Source organism: Hypomesus nipponensis, chromosome 20, assembly GCF_054491055.1.
Source record: "Hypomesus nipponensis isolate SF chromosome 20, ASM5449105v1, whole genome shotgun sequence".
Classification (NCBI taxonomy): Eukaryota; Metazoa; Chordata; class Actinopteri; order Osmeriformes; family Osmeridae; genus Hypomesus; species Hypomesus nipponensis.
In genome coordinates this window covers 6,295,748-6,319,772 of record NC_140380.1, presented here as the reverse complement: position 1 = coordinate 6,319,772, position 24,025 = coordinate 6,295,748, and the positions used below count along the sequence as shown (strand labels likewise).

General features: G+C 54.0%; 1 protein-coding gene across 5 annotated transcripts; it reads left to right on the top strand.

Annotated features, from left to right (window-relative positions):
* The first annotated feature begins 458 nt into the window (after positions 1-458).
* Positions 459-23,949, top strand: usp25 (ubiquitin specific peptidase 25). Of its 5 annotated transcripts, none has more exons than XM_084683712.1 (26): positions 485-677; positions 3,177-3,254; positions 3,762-3,906; positions 4,601-4,724; positions 5,182-5,344; positions 6,375-6,461; positions 7,871-8,008; positions 9,302-9,375; positions 10,145-10,218; positions 11,648-11,802; positions 12,442-12,569; positions 12,715-12,810; positions 13,231-13,395; positions 13,797-14,029; positions 14,462-14,532; positions 14,797-15,025; positions 15,502-15,768; positions 16,249-16,391; positions 17,040-17,213; positions 18,104-18,199; positions 18,775-18,953; positions 19,770-19,848; positions 20,129-20,208; positions 20,612-20,735; positions 22,300-22,492; positions 23,034-23,949. In XM_084683712.1, the coding sequence occupies exons 1-26, from the start codon at positions 636-638 to the stop codon at positions 23,204-23,206; spliced, it is 3,510 nt and encodes a 1,169-aa protein (XP_084539838.1). In that variant the 5' UTR covers positions 485-635; the 3' UTR covers positions 23,207-23,949. The 5 variants fall into 5 exon arrangements, 4 of the variants coding, with proteins under 4 accessions (XP_084539838.1, XP_084539837.1, XP_084539839.1 ...); XM_084683711.1 differs by having other exon boundaries at positions 9,299-9,375; XR_014734545.1 differs by lacking the exon at positions 19,770-19,848 and having other exon boundaries at positions 459-677; positions 9,299-9,375.
* Positions 23,950-24,025: the final 76 nt, after the last annotated feature.

Here is a 24,025-nt window from a genome sequence, read left to right as displayed (position 1 = left end):
ATCTTCTCTCTCTCTCCGACTCTCTCTCTCCTCTCTCCCAATCTCAACATTTCTTGCATGCTTTTCGGAATGACAACTTCTGAATTCCACTTAACATAATATTTATTTGTAATGTTTACAAATGCAATTAGCAATGTTTATGGTTTAGTAAACCACTGTGGTCAGACATAATAATGTTTCAAACTTCAAGTTTTCAGTAGCAAGCATGCCATTAATAACAACCACGGAGAACTTGTGATTTCAATAGAAGTCCAGTTTCAAAACGAAGGGAACACCCGTTCAGTCATTCACAGATGAAATACCAAAACATATTTTTGGAAATATATTTTTGTTATTATTGGTAAATACAAAATCCTACATACAATAAATACAAGTTTAAAGTAGAAAATTACGTCATTGAAGAGAGCTTGAGCCGTGACGTAAATGCAGTTCACCAAGACATGAGCAATCGAACAAAAAAGCGATCGAGCGCTATCTCGGAGCTTGTATTTTTTCATCTATTATGCATTTCCCATGGCGCCCGCTATCGAGCTGAGTAAGAGAGGGACATCTTAGCTGTTGTTTTATTTCATTTGGTTCTAAATAGGCGTTTTTGCCTTGGCTTGCGTACATTTTCGTTTCATTCTGAACCGGCCATGACCGTGGAGCAGAATGTCCTCCAGCAGCATTCTCAGAAGGTAAGCCTGCGTCGTAAAGCCCAATGTTTTCCTTCTGATTTGCTAGGCTACATGGATAGCATAATAGCAGGTAAAGTTAGCCACCTAGCGGGGTAGTTATCTGTGTGTGCAAGTGTGGCGTCAGATCCTAAGAAGTCGAGCACATAGGAAGCTAAATACTCTGATAGCGTTTAACCAAACGCTGGCACTCGATGTAAAACAAAGTATAAGGGTACTGAATTTAGAGCTAGCTAGCTTGGTTGCTAAGTTATCTAACTCGCTAGCTTCTGCTAGCTATTTTAGCTGCGCTGGTTTATCCAACTGGTGGTGACACGCCTAGCGATACGCTCTGGCGCTGGTATGCCCCTCTCAAATGACTGTTGTGATATGTTTGTTTACGTGCAGCCACGGCCAGCTGTAACAGCATAGATGAACTAACATGTCATGTGGCAGGTCTCCTTGTGAGGCTGTGACAACTGAACTAGATCGCCAAGCTGACGTCTTCAAAACATGTATTGCTGTGTTTGTAAGCAAATTGACCTCAATTTGCTGTCTCGTTCAGTTTTGTGATGTGCTAATACTAACAACAGTAACATGCGATACCAATGGTACTTCCTTGGTAAATAGCTACTAGGCCAAATAATACATCAGCATCATTATTTTCTCCCAATCTGTTATTTGGAATGCGAAAGTCTATGCATAGTATCTTGTTAGCTAACTGGTTGTGATCTAATGATCTGCTTAGTTGACTTATACAGCCTGAACACAGCCTCACTTAGAATACTGTACACCATGACTGGTTATATAACTGATGCCTGTAGCTAAACTGGTCCTTAAGATATACAACTTTTTTCACAGTTGCAGAAATTCTCCCAGGTTACCAGTCTTACTGGTAGATTAAGATTAGCTCAATATATTCTATTAAAGTCATTAGTAAGCTTCTGCTGCGCAATATTTGCCAAATGCATTAAAAAGTGAATGTGTCTAGAGACCCATTCATTGGAATTGTATTTTCATTACTTTCTCTGGGATATATGGACAATCATTTGTTTCCTTTACTGTCATTGCATAGTAGCCTGCGTATAACTTTGCCCATGATTCTCTCACATTGGAAATGCAGAGTCATAGACTTGTCAGACATGTTGTAATTGTTATTCATTCCTATAGCCTGTCTCAGGGCCTCAGAGTATCCTTCCTACCAGTTGGGTTTGGCCGGCCAGTTAAAACCATGCTGTTGTCATTCCCTACACGGAACGATTGAGCGAGTGTGTGAGTGCTTCTGTTTGTGCACACGAGGTAGGCTTTTATGTGAAGCCCAAACTGGCTTGACCTCCCCATTGAGCCAGGCCTACGCACCGCCGACAGAAATGCGTTCACCCCGGAACACAATTGGCTTCATTAGCCGCGTGAATGAACCAGGTTAGACTTGTGTCCTTCGGAATCCGGGCCCCCCCCGCCGGGTCTCCGCTCCCTCTTAATTGAACGCGGCAGCGATTTTCGGCGGCCATGCGAAACTTTCCGAAACACCCCTTGATGCAATCTCCCAAAATTCCAGTCGAGGGAGGAGCGGTTTGTTTGCTCAGCAAGGCTTGGCTGGCCGCCTCGACTTTGGCTAGGCCCGAGGCAGAGAGCTCGCTACATTATTTAGATACCGTTACTCGGAACAGAGGTGTGACCTCGGGTCGTTATCGCTCTCTCTAATGGCCCCCACGAAGAAAAAAACCAGGTCCCTCCGGGGGGGAATACTTTCACCGTTTGAAACCGGATGAAAACTCTGGGCGTTCTTCTACCAGGAAGAACTGAACTGAACCGAAGGCTGGAGGAGTTAGGCTGCAACTCCTAACACCCCACATGCCATGATGTTTCACCCCGCGACTCACGTCAAAGTGTAGGCGTCTCTGCCAGTCCTTAGAGCAGCCGACTGCAGTCGCGACAGTAAGTGCACCCCGGCCATTGTTTGGAGTGCACTCAGTCAGGGACAAGGGGGGATTGGGATGCCCTGCGTCACCGTGGGCCAGGCATTGTGTGTGGCGAGCGCTCGTCTACTCCGGCTGGGTTTGACACGAGCGAAACCTTTTAACTGCACTCTTTGAGCAGGAGGTCACGTCGTGCGTGGCGCTCCCAATGCAGATTCCCTGCTCCGGCCGAGCCGGGCCACAGATTCCCTGCTCCGGCCGAGCCGGGCCACAGTTGTGTTTTGTTCACTCGGGGGGCACTTCATGCTCTACTGGCATCCCCCGCCTGCTTTTCTTTGTGTACATGGAGAAATGTTTTCTTCAGAAAATCTCGTTCTCTCTCTCGCTCTCTCTCTCCCTCTCTCTCTCTCGCTCTCTCGCTCTCTCGCTCTCTCTCTCTCTCTCTCTCTCTCTCTCTGTCTCTCTCTGTCTCTCTCTGTCTCTCTCTGTGTTCTGCTCCAACCCTCTTCTGTATCTCTCCGTCCCTGTCTCCTCTGGTCTGACTGCCTGTGTGTCCCCTCTCACCTCCTCACCCCTCCCTCCCTCCCCCCCCCCCCCCCGACAGCACCAACAGACTCTACTGAACCAGCTTAGGGAGGTTACAGGCACCACAGATGTTCAGCTGCTCCAGCAGGCCCTGCAGGTAAAACACACACACACACACTCTCACACACACACACACCATTTCCTCATAGATCCATACGCATTCACACTTCCATGCCCGGCAGGTGCACTTTGTAACATTGATGTCAGAATGACGCACGCACGCTGCTCCTGAATTCCCCCATCTCATTCCCCGCTTTCTTTTCCGAGGTCTTTTGATTTTTCAATTATGATGCGTGTATTATTCCGTAGCCTAATATAGCGTCCAGACAGTTGGGTCTTTGATCAGTTGAAAATGGCTTTTCAACTGACAACACACACACGTCAGGTTCAACCCGCTTGTGTGTTTTACCGAAATGTCCATGTGAGTCCCTTTCAAAACGAGACCAAACGAGTCGAGCAACGATCAAAGCCCCTCCGCATAACCCCAACATAATCAGTGTTAATCATAACACAGTCATAGCATAACCCTCCCAGGGGGCAGTCGGTTTGAAGCCGTTCCCCCCCCGGAAGAACCACCGTCCCTCTCCCCCCCCCCCCCCCCCAGGTCAGCAACGGGGACCTGGCCGAGGCGGTGGCCTTTCTGACGGAGAAGAACGCCAAAGTCCCTCAGCAGGATGAAACCACCTACTACCAGACCTCCCAGGTGGCCAACGACAGATACATCAGCGTGGGCAGCCAGGCGGACACCAGTGAGTAGCAGCTGCTCGCCTCACTGGGCCCCCCCCCCACACACACACACACACACACACCCGACCACACGGACCAGACCTCACCGCACTCCGAAACGACCAAGACTTCCGCCAAAGCGATGCAGCCCGACTGCATTTATAGCGTTTAACCACAGGCTTAGCTATTTTGGGGGGGGGAGAAAAAACAAAGTTTCTTAGCGGTTTTGGACCTTTATTTTTTTTTTGTGAGCAACGAGGTAAAGGGTGCAAGCTACGGCGGGGGAGAGGGTGGGGAGGAAACCATGAAGAATTTGTAGATGTAGCCTTGTGTGGTCATGGGTGAGGAATGCTGGAGAGGGTCATATCTTATCTGAGGAGGAGGGGTGACTATGTGGGAAGCCCAACAGAAGGTCCTGTTCCTGCTGGCTCTGTTGACTGTCATAAAAGAGGGACCTGAAGGATGAACTCCCTCACTCGGACAGTGTAAACAATTGAATTCAACCCAGCGTATGGGCTTCTTGGACACCAAAGCCAGTTCATATCATCATAATTCCCCCTAATTGTCAATTGTACACTCCTTATCTACGTTTACCTTTTCAAATCTAAAAAGGCAGACCCGACACATCCGGCAGGGTGTCTCCAGCGATTCCCGCGAGCGTTCTGTCCGCGTCGCGGAGCGTCCTAAACGCTGACGCCGCTGTTTGTGCTCCCCCAGACGTGATCGACCTGACGGGGGATGACAAGGACGACCTCCAGAGAGCCATCGCCCTGAGCCTGGAGGAGTCCAGCCGGGCCTTCCGAGAGACGGGCATCACGGACGAGGAGCAGGCAATCAGCAGGTGGGGCTCCACGCCTGGGGGGGGGGGGGGGGGTTGGGGGGAGGGGGGGGGGGTTGGTGGGGGGGGGGGGATGGGGGGGGGGTGGAGGTGGTTGGTCAGGGGGGGGGGAGGAAGGGGTTGGGGGGGAAGTGGTTGGTGAGGGTGGGGAATAGGGGGGGTGGTTGGTGAGGAGGGGGGGTTGGGGGGGGAATGGGGGGGTGGTTGGTGAGGAGGGGTGGTTGGTAAGGGGGGGGGAATGGAGGGAATGGGGGGGGGTGGTTGGTGGGGACGGGGGGGGTGGTTGGTGAGGGGGGGAATAGGGGGGCGTTGGTGAGGGTGGGGAATGGGGGGAGGAAGGGGTTGGTGGGGGATGTGGGGGAGTTGGGGGGTTACCATGGTTCCTCAAAAAGCCCAAATGGAGGGCCGAAACGCAGCCCTGTTTGAGCTTGTGCTGCGCGTGTGCGGGGCTTCCCCGCAGGGTCCTGGAGGCCAGCATCGCGGAGAACAAGGCCAGCCTGAAGCGCACGCACACGGAGGCCTGGAGCGACTCACCCAACCCCCACGACAGGAAGCGCACCGACAACTGCCCCGTGGGCCTGAAGAATGTGGGCAACACCTGCTGGTTCAGTGCCGTCATCCAGGTAACACACACACACGGACACACACACACGGACACACACACACGGACACACACACACACACGGACACACACACACACGGACACACACACGGACACACACACACACACGGACACACACACTGACACACACATGGACACACACACGGACACACACGGACACACACACACGGACACACACTCTAGACTCCACCACGCTCACGCTGAAACACAGCGTTATCCACCCCTGACCGGACCAAAAAGTCCATTGCGAAAGCCTTACAATCGGGGTCTTTGTAAGTCTCCCAGCGGACAGGATTCGATGAGAAGCCCTGGCTATCCTGTCCAGAAAAAAAAAAAAAAGATTGGATAAGTGAATCTAACCTCGCTGAGGCCCTTGTGGAATGTGACCTGAGATGAAATATGCGTGATGAACACTGGATACACCGTCACATGATGCTCAGCCCCGAGGGTAATGTGAGCTACCAGGGAGGTGGCACTACAGCCAGCCCTTATGCCTCTTCTGGGAATCACAGATTCAGAGTCAACAAGCCTGCTTTCTTTGCACACGCCTCACCTTTCCAGTCCAAAGACTCGGACCACAAAGTAGCTCTTGATGTCATCTGTGACCTATAGTGGGGGTCTTTATGCACCTCGAATCATTCTGGTTTAGTCAGACCCACAAATGCAATATGAGCCTGTATTAACCAAGTGGCTACATCCATTGTACAGAACCCAACCTATGTCTGCCCCTTCATTTACATTTAGTCCTTTAGCAGACGCTCTTATCCAGAGTGACTCACAGTAGGTACAGGGACATTCCCCCTGAGGCAAGTAGGGTGAAGAGCCTTGCCAAAGGATACAGCGTCATTTGTCCAGGCCGAGAATCGAACCAGCGACCTTCTGATTACCAGCCCGTTTCCCTAACCGCTCAGCCACCTGACTCCCCTCAATAGATTGACTGGGAGCGGCTGGTAGCTCATTTAGTTTGAGGAATATGGCGCCTGTTGAAAAACGTTTCATGAGCGTGTTGTGTCCTTGTTGTTTTGTTGTAGTCTCTCTTCAACCTGCTGGAGTTCCAGAGACTGGTTCTTCACTATGCTCCGCCTGCCAGAGTCCAGGACCTGCCTCGCAACCAGAAGGTTAGCGCCCCCTACACACACACACACACACACGCACACACACAGAGACACACACAGCTTGAATTGACAAGACATATTTATCTGCTCTCAGCAGAGAGAGGCTTACGCTCCAAATCCTCGGCAGCAATCGACAAGAAAAAAAAAAAAAAAAAACGACTCCCGCTATGTCAAGAAAAACGAGAAGAGGGCATTCTCGGCCAGAGTTCCTTCGCACAGTTCCTTCCCCTGCTGAGTGCTACATACTTAGGTAGCTGGCTATCCCTCCACACACACACACACACACACACACACACACACACCCCCCACACACACCCTGGTGGCTGTCCCAGCTTTCTCAGCGGGGTCAGAGACGCAGGCCTTAGATGTATGTCCGGAAGCGGAGGTCAGAGCGTCTCCCGTAGCTGTGAGGAGTTTGGACCGGAGTGCTCTCTGGGCCTATACATGCAGGTGGGGGGGTTTGGGGGGCTCAGCCTGGAGAGCCCTCTAGCCTAGGAGGTAGAGGACGAGAGGCGGAAGGAAATTGCTCGATTCGCTCCGGTTCTCGTACACGACATCACCCCCCCCCATGCCACCCACTGGGAAAAACGAGCCTTCGCCATTGGGGTTGTTCCTCCTCCCTCTGCTTGGGCCTAGCCTCACCCAGCGGTACGACCCCCTCCCTCCCCCCCCCCCTCCCTTCTGTGCCCCGTCGACGGTGGGCCCAACTATAGGGCGGTCAACGCACATCCACTAATCGGGGCTTAGCTACTGCTCTCGTCGTACAGCTCCAGTCCTCGCCCCCCCTCTCCCTCCCCCCGGGTCTTAGCCCCTCATGTGTGTCACGGCCGGGGGCTCGCTCCGTACCCGGCAGAGAGACTCTTCCACGGATTAGGGGGGGGTCTTAGTCCGTTATCAATATCCCTGAAGAATGAGGCCCGGCCCACGGGGGCCTACATGTGTCCTTTCACACACACACACACACACACACACACGTCACACACACTTCACACACACACGTCAGTAATCCTTGCGGGGCGGGTTCTGGTTTAAAAGCACGCCAGCGTTTTTTTTGGGGGGGGGGGGGTCGGTTTGCAGAAGACAGCTGAATGGGGGAAATGTTCAAATGGCGTGCGTTTGGCAAGCTAGGGGTTCAAGGGGGAAGGTTTAGGGTCTTGAGCCAGTGTGAAATACTCCCCCCCCCACCCCACCCCCTCCACACCTTGCTGGGGTCATTCAGCAGCGAGCGAGCAATGGACCGGTAGCTATCATTAGATCGTTCTAGCGGCGAAATAAGCCGTTTTCAGCCGGAGCTGAACGCGAGTCGGGTGGAGAGCAGGGTGGCCCATCTCGGTAAGCTGATACCAGAATGTGAGGAAACTTGTCACGCTAACGTCCCCTCTCCCCCTCCCCTCCCCCCCCCCCCCCTGCAGGAGCACAGGAACCTGCCCTTCATGCAGGAGCTGAGGACCCTCTTCTCCCTCATGGTGGGCTCCAAGAGGAAGTACGTGGACCCGTCGCGGGCCGTGGACATCCTGAAGGACGCCTTCAAGTCCAGCGAGTCCCAGCAGGTGAGCGGGGGCGGGGCCAGGGGGGCGGGGCCAGGGGGGGCGGGGGCGGGGAGAGGGAGCAGCGCGGCCTGTCTCCCCGGGCGACCTGGAGACCTGAAGAGGGAGACGCATGTTATACACATTTGTGGACAAACGTATTTCCTGTTTCGGGAGGAAGTTGAACTGATTCTTGTTAGTAGGAGTATGGGTTGTGCAGTGTTTTAGCACAACCCATACTCCCCCCCCCCTGCAATTTTTTTTTAACATATGAAACAAAACTGTCTGCTTAATTTGATCTTGACATATAGGCTAATCATTCTGTAGCAAATAATAAAAATCAACCCACTATTAATAACATGATCTTAATGCAGTGTAAGTACTACTACTTCAAGCGCGTGTCCGTGCTATTCTCCGACACGCACTCTGTTGACACACGGCCTTTTGGACGGCCGTATTTCTGATACTGTGGCGGCAGAAATGTTGCCGCGGCGGGCCGCCACGTCCAAATCAACATAGCGGAAACACTGGGTTGTGTGTTTGTAGTAGTATGAGCAGTAGAACTAATATAATACTGCAAATCATAAAACACCATTAGTTCTTGTCTCCCTAACAGCTGACCCCCCCCCAACCCCCAGCACCTTTTTTATTGTCCCCAGGACATCCAATTTGAACCCACCCCCAGTCAAACGTTTTGCTGACTTAGCCGACTGTCATCGTTCTGGACACCTCAAGCTCACCCTAAACCTCACCTCGTCTCGAGATGTCAATCCCGCAGCCCCGCCACGCCCCCACCGAGAGGCCACGCAAAAGCGTATCGACCAGGGATTAGCCCGGCTATGCTAATACGCTCCAGTCTAATGGGAATATGACAAGTGTCCAGAGGGCAATAGCGCTGAGCTAATGTTTCTGGACAGAGGGCTATGGAGGGGCTCTGTGTGGCCGGGAGGCTCATTGGGTGGGGGGGGGGGGGCGGGGGGGAGCAGGGAGGGCCCCCTGGCCCTGGCATGGCCACTGCACTGTACATCATTGGCAGAGGCCAAACACCACACCCAGTTGATGTGCCGTGGGTTTATGTTACCGTGCTTCGGCTTTGTTCATTGCTTCCAGGCGTCGTTGGAAATTCAAGCCTTTTGACCTTGGTGTGTCCCAAAAGAAGAAACAACGTTTTAATGTGTCTCCTTTTTTTTCTCTTTCACTCTCTTTTTTTTCTTTCCGTTTTTTTCTTCTCTTTCTTTTTTCTTTCTCTCCCTCTCCCCCACCCCTCTCTCCACCCCCCCCCCCCCTCTCTCTCTTCCTCTGTGGTGCCCACAGCAGGACGTGAGTGAGTTCACCCACAAGCTGCTGGATTGGCTGGAGGATGCCTTCCAGATGAAGGCGGAGGAGGACAGGTAAACATCTCCAACCCTCCGGCTGCCGGGGGGGTAGGAGTCTCTAAACACTGGGGGTCAGATGGCTGAGCGGTTAGGGAGTCAGGCTATTAATCAGAAGGTTGCCGGTTCAATTTCCTGGCCCTGAAAAAATAACGTTGTGTCCTCGGGCAAGGCACTTCATCTTACTTGCCTCGGGGGGGGGGGGGGGAATGTCTCTGTATGTCCTGTAAGTCGCTCTGGATAAGAGCGTCTGCAACATGACTACATGTAAACACGCATGCTTGGTTTTCGTAGGACAGGGGTCCCAGAACATGTATTCCTTTCTTTAATGTGGGGCCGGGTCAGAACATTAAATGGACCGGAATGACTACCAGTATTATTGTGGAGGATTTATTATGATTTTAAATGTATTTATTATGCTAGATTATCGTATATAATAATATAATAAAACAATTATTATTATTTTGTTTTGCACCATACATATCATTGGATATATAGCCTATTAAAAGAGCATTATCATTTGTTTATAATTTTAAAAAAAAGGTTTCTGGGTTTGTTCAGAGTGCCGATCCAAATGCGTGGGCGGGCCGTCTCCATCCCGCGGGCCGTAGTTTGGGGACCCCTGTCGTAGTTTGGGGACCCCTGTCGTAGTTTGGGGACCCCTGTCGTAGGAGAAGCTTGTTCATGTATGGGATTGCGCTTTGACTCTTTTTTAACCTAGAATTCAAACGGGACGTCGAACCCAAACCTGTCCTGTGTGGACTCTTAACTGTTGTTCTCGTTCCAGAGAGGGAGAGAAGCCCAAGAATCCGATGGTGGAGCTGTTCTATGGGCGCTTTCTGGCCGTGGGGGTTCTGGAAGGTGAGAGGATGGAGTGGGGGCGGGGGTCGAGAGAGGAGCCCTTTTTACACAGAAAGAGAGGGGACTGAGAGCTATAGAGAGACTGAGGGGGAAACTGAGGGGGAAACTGAGGAGGAAACTGAGGAGGAAACTGAGGGGGAAACTGAGGGGGAAACTGAGGGGGAAACTGAGGGGGAAACTGAGAGAGAGAGAGACTGAGAGGGAGAGACTCAGGGAGAGACTGAGAGAGAGAGAGAGACTGAGAAAGAGAGAGAGAGAGACTTCAGCCATGCCCCCGAAGTGTTGCGGCAGTGAGAGAGTGAAAGTGTCTCCTCGCACCCCCACCAGCCCCCCCCCCCCCCCCCCCGCAATGAAAGTTGACCTGCTTTTAATGAGAGGTGGCACATGTAGAAGAACAAGGGGGGTGGGGGGGGTGGAGCATTGATCCTGGAGGACCTTGGCGCCTGATTGACATTGCGCTTATTATGCATGACAATACCGAAGACGAGCCCGTCAGACACATCTGCTCCTCGCGTGACCTCAGCGCCTCATCTGCATGTCCCCTCTGCATCCCCCTCCTCCCCCCAGTCTCTCTCTCTACCCTTGCTGTGGTCTGGAGGTCCTGCCTTTCATGGCAGCCAGTGAGGGAGGGGGGAGGGAGGGAGAGATGGGGGGTGGGGGGGGGGGGAGAAAGAGGTGGAGGTAGAGGGAGGTAGAGGGAGGGAGGGAGCGAGAGGGAGAGGGAGAGGGAGAGGGAGGGATGGAGGGAGAGGAAAGGTGAGGGAGAGGTAGAGGGAGGGAGAGGTGGAGGGAGAGGTAGAGGGAGGGAGGGAGAGGTGGAGGGAGAGGTAGAGGGAGGGAGGGAGAGGTGGAGGGAGAGGTGGAGGTAGAGGGAGGGAGGGAGGGAGAGGTGGAGGGAGGGAGGGAGGGAGGGAGGGAGGGAGGGAGGGAGGGAGGGAGGGAGGGAGGGAGGGAGGGAGGGAGGGAGGGAGGGAGGGAGGGAGGGAGGGAGGGGGAGGTAGAGGTAGAGGGAGGGAGGGGGAGGTAGAGGTAGAGGGAGGGAGGGAGAGGTTGAAGAAGGGAGAGGAAGGGGGAGGGAGGGAGAGGAAGGGGGAGGGGGAGGGAGGGGAGGAGGGGGGAGGGGAAGGGGGAGGGAGGGACAAGGTTCCAAAGAGCTGCCTGCTGGAAGTGCTGGCTCTGCACAGAACGATGCGGAACAGTGGAAAATCACCTCGGCTGTAAACGAGCGCGAAAGGCCTGACCCATTTCCTCCCCTGACGTCCCATATGGCACACACACACACACACACACACGGCCAGGCTGCTTGGCAGCACCCCTGTGGCATAACACTACATCGCACAGTCCGTGTGTCACTCTCATGCACATTCGGTTCATTTAGTTAGTGAAGCAGTTGTTGACGGTTTGGCGTGCGTGTGTGTTCCCTTCTCAGGAAAGAAGTTTGAGAACACGGAGATGTTTGGCCAGTACCCTCTGCAGGTGAACGGCTTCAAGGACCTCCACGAGTGTCTGGAGGCGGCCATGATCGAGGGAGAGATCGAGTCGCTCTCTCACTCTGCCGAGAGCACGGCCAAGTCTGGCCAGGAGGTCAGCAGTTCACACACACACACTCTCACACGTGTTCACACACGCACACTCACACTCTCTCACACACGCTCAAAAATAACCACACTGCACATGCAACCAGCAGCAACAGCCATAGACTGTGACACACACACACGCATACAAACAATGGTATACCATCTTTGGTGGATGTACAGAAGAAATACCTGACCGCAACCTTTCACCTTTGGCACCCCCCGTCCCTTTCTGTCCCACGCCTGCGGGGGTGGAGGACAGTGAAGGAGGGAGGGAGGGAGGGAGAGGGAGGGAGAGAGAAGGAGGGAAGGAGAGAGAAGGAGAAAAAGTAAGAGAGAGAGAGAGAGAGGTGACTGTGGAGTCAGGAGAGGAGAACTGGATGCTCCTTCCAGGGCTCAGCGGGACTGAAAGCCATTTGGAATTTGCGGTGCAGCCCCATGCCCAGCACATACCAATCCTGCTTTCTTACCCCGATGCCTCCCTCCCTCCTTGCCTGCCTCCCTGCCTCCCTCCCTCCCTTCTGGTGGATAGAAATGAGTCCGTAAGTCCCACGGCGAGCCGCCTACCGTGTTAACGGCTTGAAACGAGAGCAGCAATTGGAGCAGACCATAATCTCTCCCCCCCCCCCCCCCGTCTTTTCCCCCACAGCACTGGTTTACGGAGCTCCCTCCCGTGTTGACCTTCGAACTCTCGAGATTCGAGTTCAACCAGGCGCTGGGTCGACCCGAGAAGATCCACAACAAGCTGGAGTTCTCCTCCATGCTCTACATGGACAGGTCAGCCAAAGATCCAAATGCACCGTGTTCATTTTTGATATATATATATATCGAATCCCACAAATAGCAGCTTGTTTCCAGCTTGTTGCCACGGTTCCAGTGGGTTTGCCGGTGTGCTCAGGACGGTGCGTGTGGCTTGTTTCAGGTACCTGGACAGGAACAGGGAGATCACCCGGATCAAGAGAGAGGAGATCCGGAGGCTGAAGGAGCACCTGACCCTGCTGCAGCAGCGCCTGGAGAGGTACGCCCCCCCCCCCTCGCTCTTCCAGAGCGCCCCCCCCCCCTCAGACCGGCAGGCCTGGACGCTCTCGTCATGGAGATGGTTAGATCGGATAGCCGACAGCCTCTGATGCCAGCGCTTTCTCTCCTTTGTTTGCTCCCTTTCCCTCCTTGCTTCTTTTCCTCTCTCCCTCTCCCATTCCTCCCTTCCTCGTCCTCTCCCATTCCTCCCTTCCTCGTCCTCTCCCATTCCTCCCTTCCTCGTCCTCTCCCATTCCTCCCTCCCTCCCTCCCTCCCTCCCTCCCTCCATTCCTCCCTCCCTCCCTCCCTCCCTCCCTCCCTCCCTCCCTCCCTCCCTCCCTCCCTCCCTCCCTCACTCCCTCACTCCCTCCCTCCCTCCCTCTCTCCCTCCCTGCCTTGTTTTCTCTCTCTCCCTCTCAGGTATCTGAGCTACGGCTCTGGCCCCAAGAGGTTTCCCCTGGCAGATGTCCTGCAGTACGCCATGGAGTTTGCCTCCAGCAAGCCTGTCTGCACCTCCCCAGTGGAGGACATCGACATATCAGCACCCCCTGGTGGCACAACAGGGCAACTGCTGCCCGCTGCAAGGTAAATAACACCATCGCGCGTAAAAAAAAAAACAACGGTAAAATGTTTGGCGTTTTCTACATCCAGACCGCGGCATGGATGAATTGTTTTCAATCACGGATTCCGTTTCTGCTTTCATCGATAAGAGCTTCTATACTTGATAAGAGTTCTGTGTGTACAGTACTGTGGAAAAGTCTAAGGCACTAATACACATTCGAAAAAGAAAGCAAAAATCTTTGAATAAATAATCAAAAGATGGAAGAAAAAAAATCTCATATTGCCACACTTTTGGCTGTACAGGAGACCCCCCCAAAAAAATACTGAAGACAATATTAATATATTTAAAAAAAACTTGGGTGTCAAAGACGTTTGCGCTGCACTGTATGTGAAAGATAACACCAGTGTTCTGTGTCCGTCTCCAGCACAGCTGAGCAGGGCCCCTCCGGCTCCTCCGAGGGCCCCTCCGGCCCCGCCACAGGCCCCTCCGGCCCGGCCCCGCAGCAGAGGGTGCCCGTCCACAAGCCCTTCACCCAGTCCCGGCTGCCCCCGGACATGCCCATGCACCCGGCCCCGCGCCACATCACCGAGGAGGAGCTGGGGGTGCTGGAGGGCTGCCTGCACCGCTGGAGGAGCGAGGTGGAGAACGACACCCGCGGTACCATTACACACACATCTACACCCACACACACACACATCTACACACACACACACACACACATCTACACACACACACATCTACACACACACACATCTACACACACGCACACACACATCTACACACACAAACACACACATCTACACACACACACATCTACACACACATCTACACACACACACGCACACACACGTCTACACACACGTCTACACACACACACACACACACACATCTACCCACATACCTACACACATACCTACACACACACATCTACACACACACTTGCCATTACCCACGTACACACCTACATACACGCATGCACACACACTTACACATGGGCGCTTGTCACACTTGTCATTACCCACATACACACACCCCCACACGCCTGAATGTCCCATAGCGGCGCTAAATCAACATGACGCTTCCCTGCAGATCTCCAGGGAAGCATCTCCAGGATCCACAGAACCATCGAGCTGATGTACTCTGACAAGACCATGATGCAGGTGAGACACACACAGAGAGAGGGAGGAGGGGGAGGGGGAGGGGGAGGGGGAGGGGGAGGGGGAGGGGGAGGGGGAGGGGGAGAGGGGTATATCTCTGTAATTCCACCGTTGAACATTTATTCTTTCACGCCAATAAAGCCCATTGAACTGAACTGACAGAGAGAGAGAGATAGAGGGAGAGAGAGAGATAGAGGGAGAGCGCACGCGCTCCTACCACGTTTAAACTAATGTTTATTGACCCTTTTTGTATGTTCAAACTGAAAGGTTCCCTACCGGCTCCACGCCGTGCTGGTCCACGAGGGCCAGGCCAACGCCGGCCACTACTGGGCCTACATCTACGACCCGCACCAGCGGCGCTGGATGAAGTACAACGACATCTCCGTCACCAAGTCGTCCTGGGAGGAACTGGTGCGCGACTCGTTCGGTGGCTACCGCAACGCCAGCGCCTACTGCCTCATGTACATCAACGACAAGAAGCCCTTCCTCATTGAAGGTACAACCCCCCCCGCCTCCCCCCCAACGCCTCTCTGGTGGTCCTGCCACTGCTAAGGGGGTGACCGATCTGTTGAGCCCTGGTCTGCTTCACTTTGCTGTTCCTCTGGCACACGTGTTGTTTGTTTCGCGAGTGCTGGACTGGACTTCGAGGACTTCAGTCTGACGGACTTCAGTCGCTCATAGGCTGACGTTTTGTATCCTTTCTTTCTGTCTCTGTATTTGTCTCTTCCGCTCTCTCTCTCTGTGTCTTTCTCTGTCTCTCTCTATGTCTCTCCTCTCTCTCTCTCTCTCTCTCTCTCTGTGTCTCTCTCTGTGTCTCTCTCTCTGTGTCTCTCTCTTTGTGTCTCTCTCTTTGTGTCTCTCTCTCTGTGTCTCTCTCTCTCTCTCTCTCTGTGTCTCTCTCTGTGTCTCTCTCTCTGTGTCTCTCTCTCTGTGTCTCTCTCTTTGTGTCTCTCTCTGTGTCTCTCTCTCCAGAGGAGTTTGACAAGGAGACGGGTCAGATGCTCAGCGGCCTGGACAAGCTGCCCGCCGACCTGAAGCTCTTTGTGAAGGAGGACAACCACCTGTTCGACAAGGAGCTGGCCGACTGGGACCTCCTCCAGGCCCGCAAGGCCCAGCAGGAGAAGCTGGCCCTGGCCGCCGCCGCCCTGGCAACAGCCTCGGCAACCGCCGCCGCCGCCGCTTCTTCCGCCGCCTCCCCTCAGCCAATGAGCACGGAGCCCAGCCCGCCCGACAACTCAGGTCAGTGTCACGCGCCGCAAGGGCAGTGCGCTGCGGTGCGGACGAGAACACCTAATGGGCCAGATCGATGGGCGGTGGTGGGCTGATTCCAGCTGGGTCTCTGAGGGGGGGCACATGGGTGTTGAGTGACCGCCAGAGAGCACACCACTGTTAGCTCGGAGAATGTTATCTTCCTCCTTGGAAGATAACCGGTTCAGGGTCGTTCCACCTTTTTTGTGTGCGTTTGTAAAGGACGACAAACTTGACCGTGACTGACTTTTTTCCCCTGGGCCCTTCAAATGCTTTCCTAGCACACGCACGCACGCACGCACACACATGCCCGAATGTCGGGTTACGAGGGATGTTTTTGAATTCGTGTGAGAGAACTACCCCAAGGGTCACGGTCAGGGTTAAGGAGCTAGTGGATGGAGAACAGGAATGAGCGAATGGTCGGGCCCCACTAGGATAGAAAAACCAACCTGTGTGTGTGTGTGTCTCCAGACCCGCAGCAGGACCCAGAGTACATGGAGCAGCCGTCCCCTACGGACGACTCCAAGCACCTGCAGGAGGACACGGAGAGGGCCATCGCCAGGGCCGCCTCGGAGCACCTGGAGGAGCGGGGCCCCGAGGCCCTGCTGAACGCTGTAAGACCCACCACACACACACACACACACAGCCCTGCTGAACGCTGTAAGACCCACCACACACACACACACACACACACACACACAGCCCTGCTGAACGCACCACCCACCCCCACACTGGCTTTCCCTAATGCTGACTCCAGAGGATACTGCCTCTCCTCAGTGTTCACACCAGTTCAGCTCTGTGAGATCTCTCCTTTCATCCTGCCAGACAGACTTGACTCCACCAGCCAGACTTGACTTCATAAGTGTACTCTCATGACCTTATCAAAGACCAAAGTCATCACTGAGCCATAACATAGCCATGCACACCAGTATTGATATATTTTTTACTCATCATCATCCTCATCATCGAAGCATTTAAAAAGGAATGATCACGTCGTTCTAGACGAGACTGAAATAGGGGGGGAAACGACCACCTCTCTCTCTCTCTCTCTCTCTCTCTCTCTCTCTCTCTCTCTCTCTCTCTCTCTCTGTCTCTGTCTCTGTCTCTGTCTCTGTCTCTGTCTCTCTCCCTGTCTCTCTCTCTCTCTCTCTCCCTGTCTCTCTCTCCCTCCCTCTCATCCACATCGCCATCTATCCCCGTCGGTGTCCTTCTCCTTCAAGCCCCCGCACTCTCTCTCCCTCTCTCTCCCGTTCTCTCCACAGGCTCCTCCCGCCCAACCCGAGGGGCGGGCCAGCTCCCCCCTGCCCCCGCCCCCTCTCCCCCCCTCCGCCCCCCCCGTCGAGGGCGAGGCCGGCGGCCAGCGGGTGGTGGAGGTGGCCATCCCCCACGTGGGCACCTTCGTCATCGAGTCGGAGGCGGGGGGGTACGACGACGAGGTAGAGAGAGAGAGGGGGGGGGGGACCTGCCCGGTGTCTCCTGTGTCCTAGCTGCATGGGGGTTTGGACTTGTTTTGGTCTGTCCTCCCAGCCTGTGGCTCAGACCTTCACTGGAAGGTGCTTCGGTTTGAGTGAACAGGGGGTCCTCACGGAGCCCTCTGGTTGGTTGCCGCCGAAGCACGTTGAGCTCTGGAGAGCCAACCCCGGTCCTCGCGGACATCCTCAGCTCCAACCTCCAGCCCTCACCTGTGTTTGCTGCCGATATTGTAGCTTCGATCGAATGCGCTCAGAGTTTGGCGTCTGTAATACATACATACATACAGAACATGCCTTTTATGTATACACAATGTATGTAAGTATGTATTATTCAGCGTGTCACTTGTGACTGAAGCTCAGCACCATGGCTTACTGCAGGGGTTTGGTTTAGCTCGAATTGGCGGCACCGTCGACGGTGTTCCGTTCTGTAGCCGCTGCGCCAAACCCTCCAGTCCCGTGGCCGTGTGGTCGTCGTGATCCCCGACTAGCCCCCCCCCTCGCTACATGCGGCTAGCTCCTACCTGGCTAGCACGTACGCCGCTAGCCTGGCTATAGGGTGGGGGGGGGGGGATAGCCCTAAGCCACGCCTCCCGGACGCCTGTGTGTGACTCCCCCCGCGCGCATGACCCCCCCCCCCCCCCCCCCCCGCGCTCGTTAACCGCCGTTTTTGCACCGTCGCGACACGCATGGCCGCCAGTGTTGGAGCTGCCCAATGTCAGTGTTGGCCTTCCCTGTGGTGACTTGGCTCCCCTTGGGAGGGGGGGGGCGGGGGGGGTCATGTGCATCCCGTTTGAGACGAGGTCACCCGAGGACTGCTGTGTGTCCCTGTTGTAACCCCACCCCTTCCCGGACAGGCGATGATGACCCCAAACATGCAGGGTATTATAATGGCCATTGGCAAATCCAGCAGTGTGTATGAACAGTCTGGGCCCGAGGCAGCCTTCTTCAAGGTATGCCCCTCTCTCCTCCTCCCCCCCCCCCCTCCCTCTCGCAACCCATATTCTGTGTTTTGGATTTCACCCCCCCTAGCCCTTCCCTGTGTGTTCCATTGCATGCCAGCCATCCCCGCCACTGTCCCATTCATCTTTTTGCTCTCTCTGTAGTCGACTTCTTTCGCTCTTGCTCGCAGCCGTCGCTCGGCAACGACGCGAGCGCTCTAAATGGCCCTCTGGCGTGTTGTCGTGGCAGCGACTTAGCAGGAGACTGATATTTTACATTGACGCCCATTACTCGGCTGCTTAGCTCAGGGAAGGGCCTCGGGAGGAAGTGAATTAGCAGACATCTGTATTCGTGTCCCCAACCGCCGTGGGATGCTGTCTGTCTCGTCCTCACTCAGGTCTCTCTCTCTGTCTCTCTTTCTTTCTCTCTCTTTCTCTTTCTGTCTCCATCTCTTCGTTTCTCTGCTTCTCTTTCTGTCTTTGTCTCTCTCTCTGTCTCTCTGTCTCTCTCTCTCTCTCTTTCTCTCTCTGTGTCTCTCTCTGTCTCTCTCTGTGTCTCTCTTTGTCTCTCTCTCTCTCTCTCCCAGGCCATCAAGGTAGAGTACACTCGCCTGCTGAGGTTCGCTCAGGAGGACACGCCCCCCGAGAGCGACTACCGGCTGCAGCACGTGATCGTGTACCTGATCCAGAACCAGGCCCCCAAGAAGATCCTTGAGAGGACCCTGCTCATGCAGTTTGCCGACAGGAACCTGGGCTTTGACGAAAGGTGACCGCCAGCCTCAATCTGCACTGCTTTGTCGTTGCATTTATTTCGAGGAAGAAAATGTCCCTTCGGGTCTGACAAGCCTGAAGCCCCCAGCAGAGGGCGACAAAGCCCAATTCTATCTCAAACGATGAGTCGGCCTTTTTAAAATAGTTGGTTGTCTGTAGTTATACAGTCGGTTCCAGTTGCGTTCAGGCTGTGCGTTTATAAAAAGCAGTCCGATCATACACAGAGGTTAGTAAGCTAGGTTAGTAAGCCAGGCTTTATCCGGGTTTGAACTTTCTCCAAGGTTCTTCAGCTTCTGGAGGTTGTCCTGTGTCGGTTTGTTGCAGAATGCTGCCTCGGAAGAGAGAAACTGTAAACCGAAACAAATGAGAGCAATAATGCCACATCACTGTAGGTTACTGACTGGATAACCTCAGTCAGCGTCTAAGATTGTCATGTACACTTTGAAAATGTTTGGCGGGGCAATCCATATTCATGAGCGAATTGATTCCACTCGACTCCCCTATTTTGAGCGAAATAATTAGATTTGTGTGCGCGCGTGGCCTCGATAGCAGCCTCCAGAGGACCGGATTAGTTCTGTTCTCAGCACTAAAGGGTGATTCATCGGCCCGTTTCACGGCCCAGGGCCACCGCGTCCCCTTTCCATCTCCCAAAGTACCTCTCTGAGACCTGGGGCGCCCGGACCCAACCGTCTTTCGTCCCTTCCTCTCTCGATCTTTCTTATATCGTTTGGGCCCCCTCCCCCCCTCCCCCCCTTCCCCCCTCCCCCCTCCTGACCGTCTTCCCCCTCCTTATCCCCCCGTCTGGCCTCAGGTGTAAGACAGTCATGAACGTGGCCCGCGCCAAACTGGACGCCATCAAGCCGGAGGAGGTCAACGTGGAGGAGTACGAGGTGAGTCGGAGTGTCGGGTGAGTGTCGTTCGTGTGTGGCGAGGGAACCGGTCCAAAAAATGGTTTCCCCTGAGCCAACTTGGCGTCCACACAAAACGCACCAGAGGCGAGTGCATCTCCAAACGCCTGGATCCGTACAGTGTACGGGCTCGATGGACCGCGTGCACTTTTTGTCCGACGCGTTGAAATCGATGTGACGGTAATAGCTGTGCTTTGTCTCTGCCCCCACCATTCGGCATCCTTTCTTTTTTTTAGAGCTAATTGTCATTTGATTTCCCCAGATATGGCATCAAGACTACAGGAACTTTCGCGACACAACAGTCTTTCTGATGATTGGCCTGGAATTGTTCCAGAAGAAAAGGTGAACACCCGACTCAGTTTTCTGAACATCGAACTAGTGTCCGTGTCGTACTCACTTCAACCCGGCTGTGTTCTCCATTTGCAAGCCATGAACTTCCCTCTGGTCACCTCCAGAGGGCAGCAGATCCTTTGACTTGAGAACCTTAGTCTGCCTTAGATCAACGATTGTTGTTCCAGGCGATAAAGCCTCAGTTTCTCTCGTGAACTCGGTGGCTTTGAATCCCGCCACAACGCCATTCCTTCTCCTGCGCAGTTCTCATTTCAAACACTCATTTCATTCAGTTCCCTGAGAACCTAACCCCGCGGACAAGTTAGTCCCATCTCAATGCTGCCATGTATTCCACAAACAATAAAGTTTTTTAAAGTTTTTTGAAAACGTTGGTCTGTTTCTCTTTTCCGTTCAGTTACGTGGAGGCCTTGATGTACCTGATCTACTCCTATCAGTACAACGGAGAGCTGCTGCTTAAAGGGCCGTACCGGGGTCACGACCAGGAGGTCGTCGGTCGCTACCGGAGGCAGTGTCTCCTGGTGAGTGCTCCCCCTCCTCCTTCCCCTCCTCCCCCCTCCTCCTTCCCCTCCTCCTCCCCCCTCTCCTTCCCCTCCTCCTTCCCCTCCTCCTCCCCCCTCCTCCTTCCCCTCCTCCTCCCCCCTCCTCCTTCCCTCCTCCTCCCCCCTCCCCTTCCCCTCCTCCTCCCCCCTCCTCCTTCCCCTCCTCCTCCCCCCTCCCGGATGCACTTACAGCCATGCAGTGTCTCGACATGGATGTCCCTCCACGTCTACCTAATGAAGTTAGTGGACTCTTAAGCCAAGGCTCAGCGACTTCTCCTGGACGTTAAAACGAATGCCCTCTGTAGTCATCCGTAAAGCACCGATCCGATCGATATCGATAATGTTTTAATTGGCTATTTATACGTCTGTAATCAAAAGAATGGGCCACGGAGGAAGCGTTTCGGAACACGCGGAATCCTCCGGAAGACGAATACTTTTTAATTTTTTATTTTTTAAGCTGTCGGCTTCTCTCCCTCACTGACCCCGGTCGACCCGCTCAGCCTACCCCCTCCTCTCGGTTCCAAATTACAGGACTGGGTCAAAGTGACTCAGCCAAACTGACTGTGCGGGAGAACGTGTCACTGTAATTTCGAGAATTGATGGAGGGAAATGAGAAATGGCTCGTTCTTGCTGAGGCATTGCATTGGCATTTATTTTTATTTTTTATACGACCCATAAAAATCAAAAAAATCCTCTGGAGCCGATTCAGTTTGGTCGGCGACCAAAAACCCGGTTCGATATTCCAACCAGACTACCGTTTCCAAAGCGTGTCTCTCCCAGGCTGCTGGGTGTGGGTGGGGGGAGCAGCCACCCCCCCCCACCACCAGAGCCTGCTCCTCGGGGCGGGAGCATGCTGTAGCCTGCTGCACCCGGTAACCTTACACCGGCATTGTGCTCCTAATGTAATCATCCGAGGGGGAATAGGAAGCAGGAGGCCCTGACGAGTGTAAACACATTACCCTGAGACGCGGCCCTGTCCTCGGCTAACCCCTCCGCTCCGAGTCAGGCCGCCATGTCAGATCTCCGGCCAGGTCCCTGGGTCTCCCGCCCCGACCGAGCTGTTTACCCCGGGCTCTGTTTTAATTGAAAACACGGCTAACATTGACATAGTTAATGTACTGGGGATGTTTCCCCCCCCCCCCCAAAACCGAGTCCCCACCGGTTCCGGAGAGAGGCTTGTGAAAGGGCTCTCCGACTCCCCGAGGTCAGGGAGTTTGGGTCTGCGTCGGTTTGCGAGGCAGGATGGATGGGGGGAGGGGGAGAGATTGAGACTGTGCCCACGTGCGTCACTGCGGACGTCAGCCCCGCCGACCGAAGAACATTCAGGGACATCGAGGATGTCTGAGGGGTCGACTACCACGTACTGTGTCGGCGCAAATGGGACCGTGTCTTACCTGAGCCGCCGGCGAGCTGATTGAAATGGTCTAAATGCTAATGAATGCGCTTAGCTGGGGGGAAAGGGAGCAGGGGGGAGGGGGGGGGGGTCTTTGTCTGAGGAGTATGACAAACAAACAACTCTCCTGAATTCTCTTGGCCCCCGCAGAAACTCAACGAGCACGCGGCGGCCCTGTTTGAGACGGGCGAGGAGCCCGAGGTGAGCGACGGGCTGAGCATCATGAACGAGCTGGTGGTGCCGTGCATCCCGTTGCTGCTGGTCCACGACACGGAGAAGGACCTGCTGGCCGTGGAGGACATGAGGAACCGCTGGTGCTCCTACCTGGGCCAGGAGATGGAGCGTGAGTACGGCGAAAACGGAGGGGAACCCAGAGGATAGGGGAGGTGGGGTGGGGTGGGGGGGGTGGGGGGGGATACTGTAGGGAATGGGATGTTTGTTGTGTCACTGTTCACCTCTTGCAGTGCAGGTCAACTGGTCGAATGCACAGGATATAGTGACAGAATTGAAGATGGACACTTTGTTTACGACGCTTGTTGGCTAACAGTTGTGGACGTGTGTAGGCGTTCGAGAGCTCCGAGCACCCTGGCTAGTTGAGAGAAAGTGGTTCCGAGATGTCCCTCCTGGCTTCAGCTAGACCAATTTGTAGAAAGCTCCGGCATCCCTATAGTACCTTCCCAGAACTACAACCAGAGCCTAGTTCCTCTCATTTGTTTATCCGTGTTTTCCTCGAAGAGCATGTTCCGGAACATGAAGTCATATCTTTGTGCAAATATTTGTCTTGTGATGGAGGACGGGGGGGGGGGGGGGGAGGGGGATAACTGAATGTGATTGACGCATAAACACGGTAATAATCTTCTCCTCTGCTGTCGTCTCCCCTCTAGCGAACCTGCAGGAGAAGCTGACTGACTTCCTTCCCAAGTTGCTGGACTGCTCGACGGAAATCAAAAGCTTCCACGACCCTCCCAAGCTGCCCACCTACTCCACCCTGGAGCTGTGCGAGCGCTTCGGCCGCGTCATAGCCTCCCTCGGGCGGGGGCCCGCGGACGGGAGATGAGCCGGTGGGGGCCCCCCCTCCCCCGCTTGCTCCTCCTCCATCAACGCCCCCCCCCCCGCCTGGGGCCACTCACCCAATGGACCTCTGTATTAACCCACGCCTTCCTTATAACCTGGGGGTCGCTCGCCATAGCTGTTTACTTCTTTGTTTTTTTTTTTCTCTTTTGCTGCTATAGGTTTTTATCCTTATGAATACTATGATTTCAGATGTGGTTTTTAAAAGCAAAACGCGACAAGAGAGGGGTCATGGACAGTCCCAGGATGAAGGAACAAGAGCGAGGAATCTAGTGGCGGCGGTCTTGCAGTGATTAAAAGCCAGCGCATGCTGCTCCAGCTTTGTTAAACAAAGTTGATTTAACTTTGACAGTTTTTTTCTTTTTTTTTCTCGTAGTTGTCAGGTTTTTTTCGTTTGTTGTTGTTGTCTTTCTGGTTTAAGCCCCCCACGCCCCCATTCCTTAAGCACCCCCTTTCTGCGTGAAAACACACCTCCCAGCTGCTCTGCCACCAGTTTGGTACAGTATTATCAAATATTTTGTTTTTGTTTTATTTTTCTAAATAAAGCGACGAAGAGAACCTTGAGATTTATCAGCGGCTTTAAGTATCTCAAGTGGGTCTCTCGACCCGAGGACTGCACCAGAATGAGATGTTTTGAGTGCTGTGGTAGACAGCCATGGACACCCTGTGGTTTGTTAATAAATCGACAGAATAAAGTTTTATTTATGGCCCTTTTAGGCCAAATACATACTTGCTTTTCCTGATGTCCTGTGATTTCATTTCTGCATTTAAAACACATGAAACACCGTAAATGTCTACATTTGTC

Coding starts and splice junctions, on each gene's coding strand:
- usp25 (XM_084683711.1), top strand. CDS start 636: ATGACCGTGGAGCAGAATGTCCTCCAGCAGCATTCTCAGAAG. Junction 678..3,176: donor TCCAGCAGCATTCTCAGAAG/GTAAGCCTGCGT, acceptor CCCCCCCGACAG/CACCAACAGACTCTACTGAA. Junction 13,396..13,796: donor CAACTGCTGCCCGCTGCAAG/GTAAATAACACC, acceptor GTCCGTCTCCAG/CACAGCTGAGCAGGGCCCCT.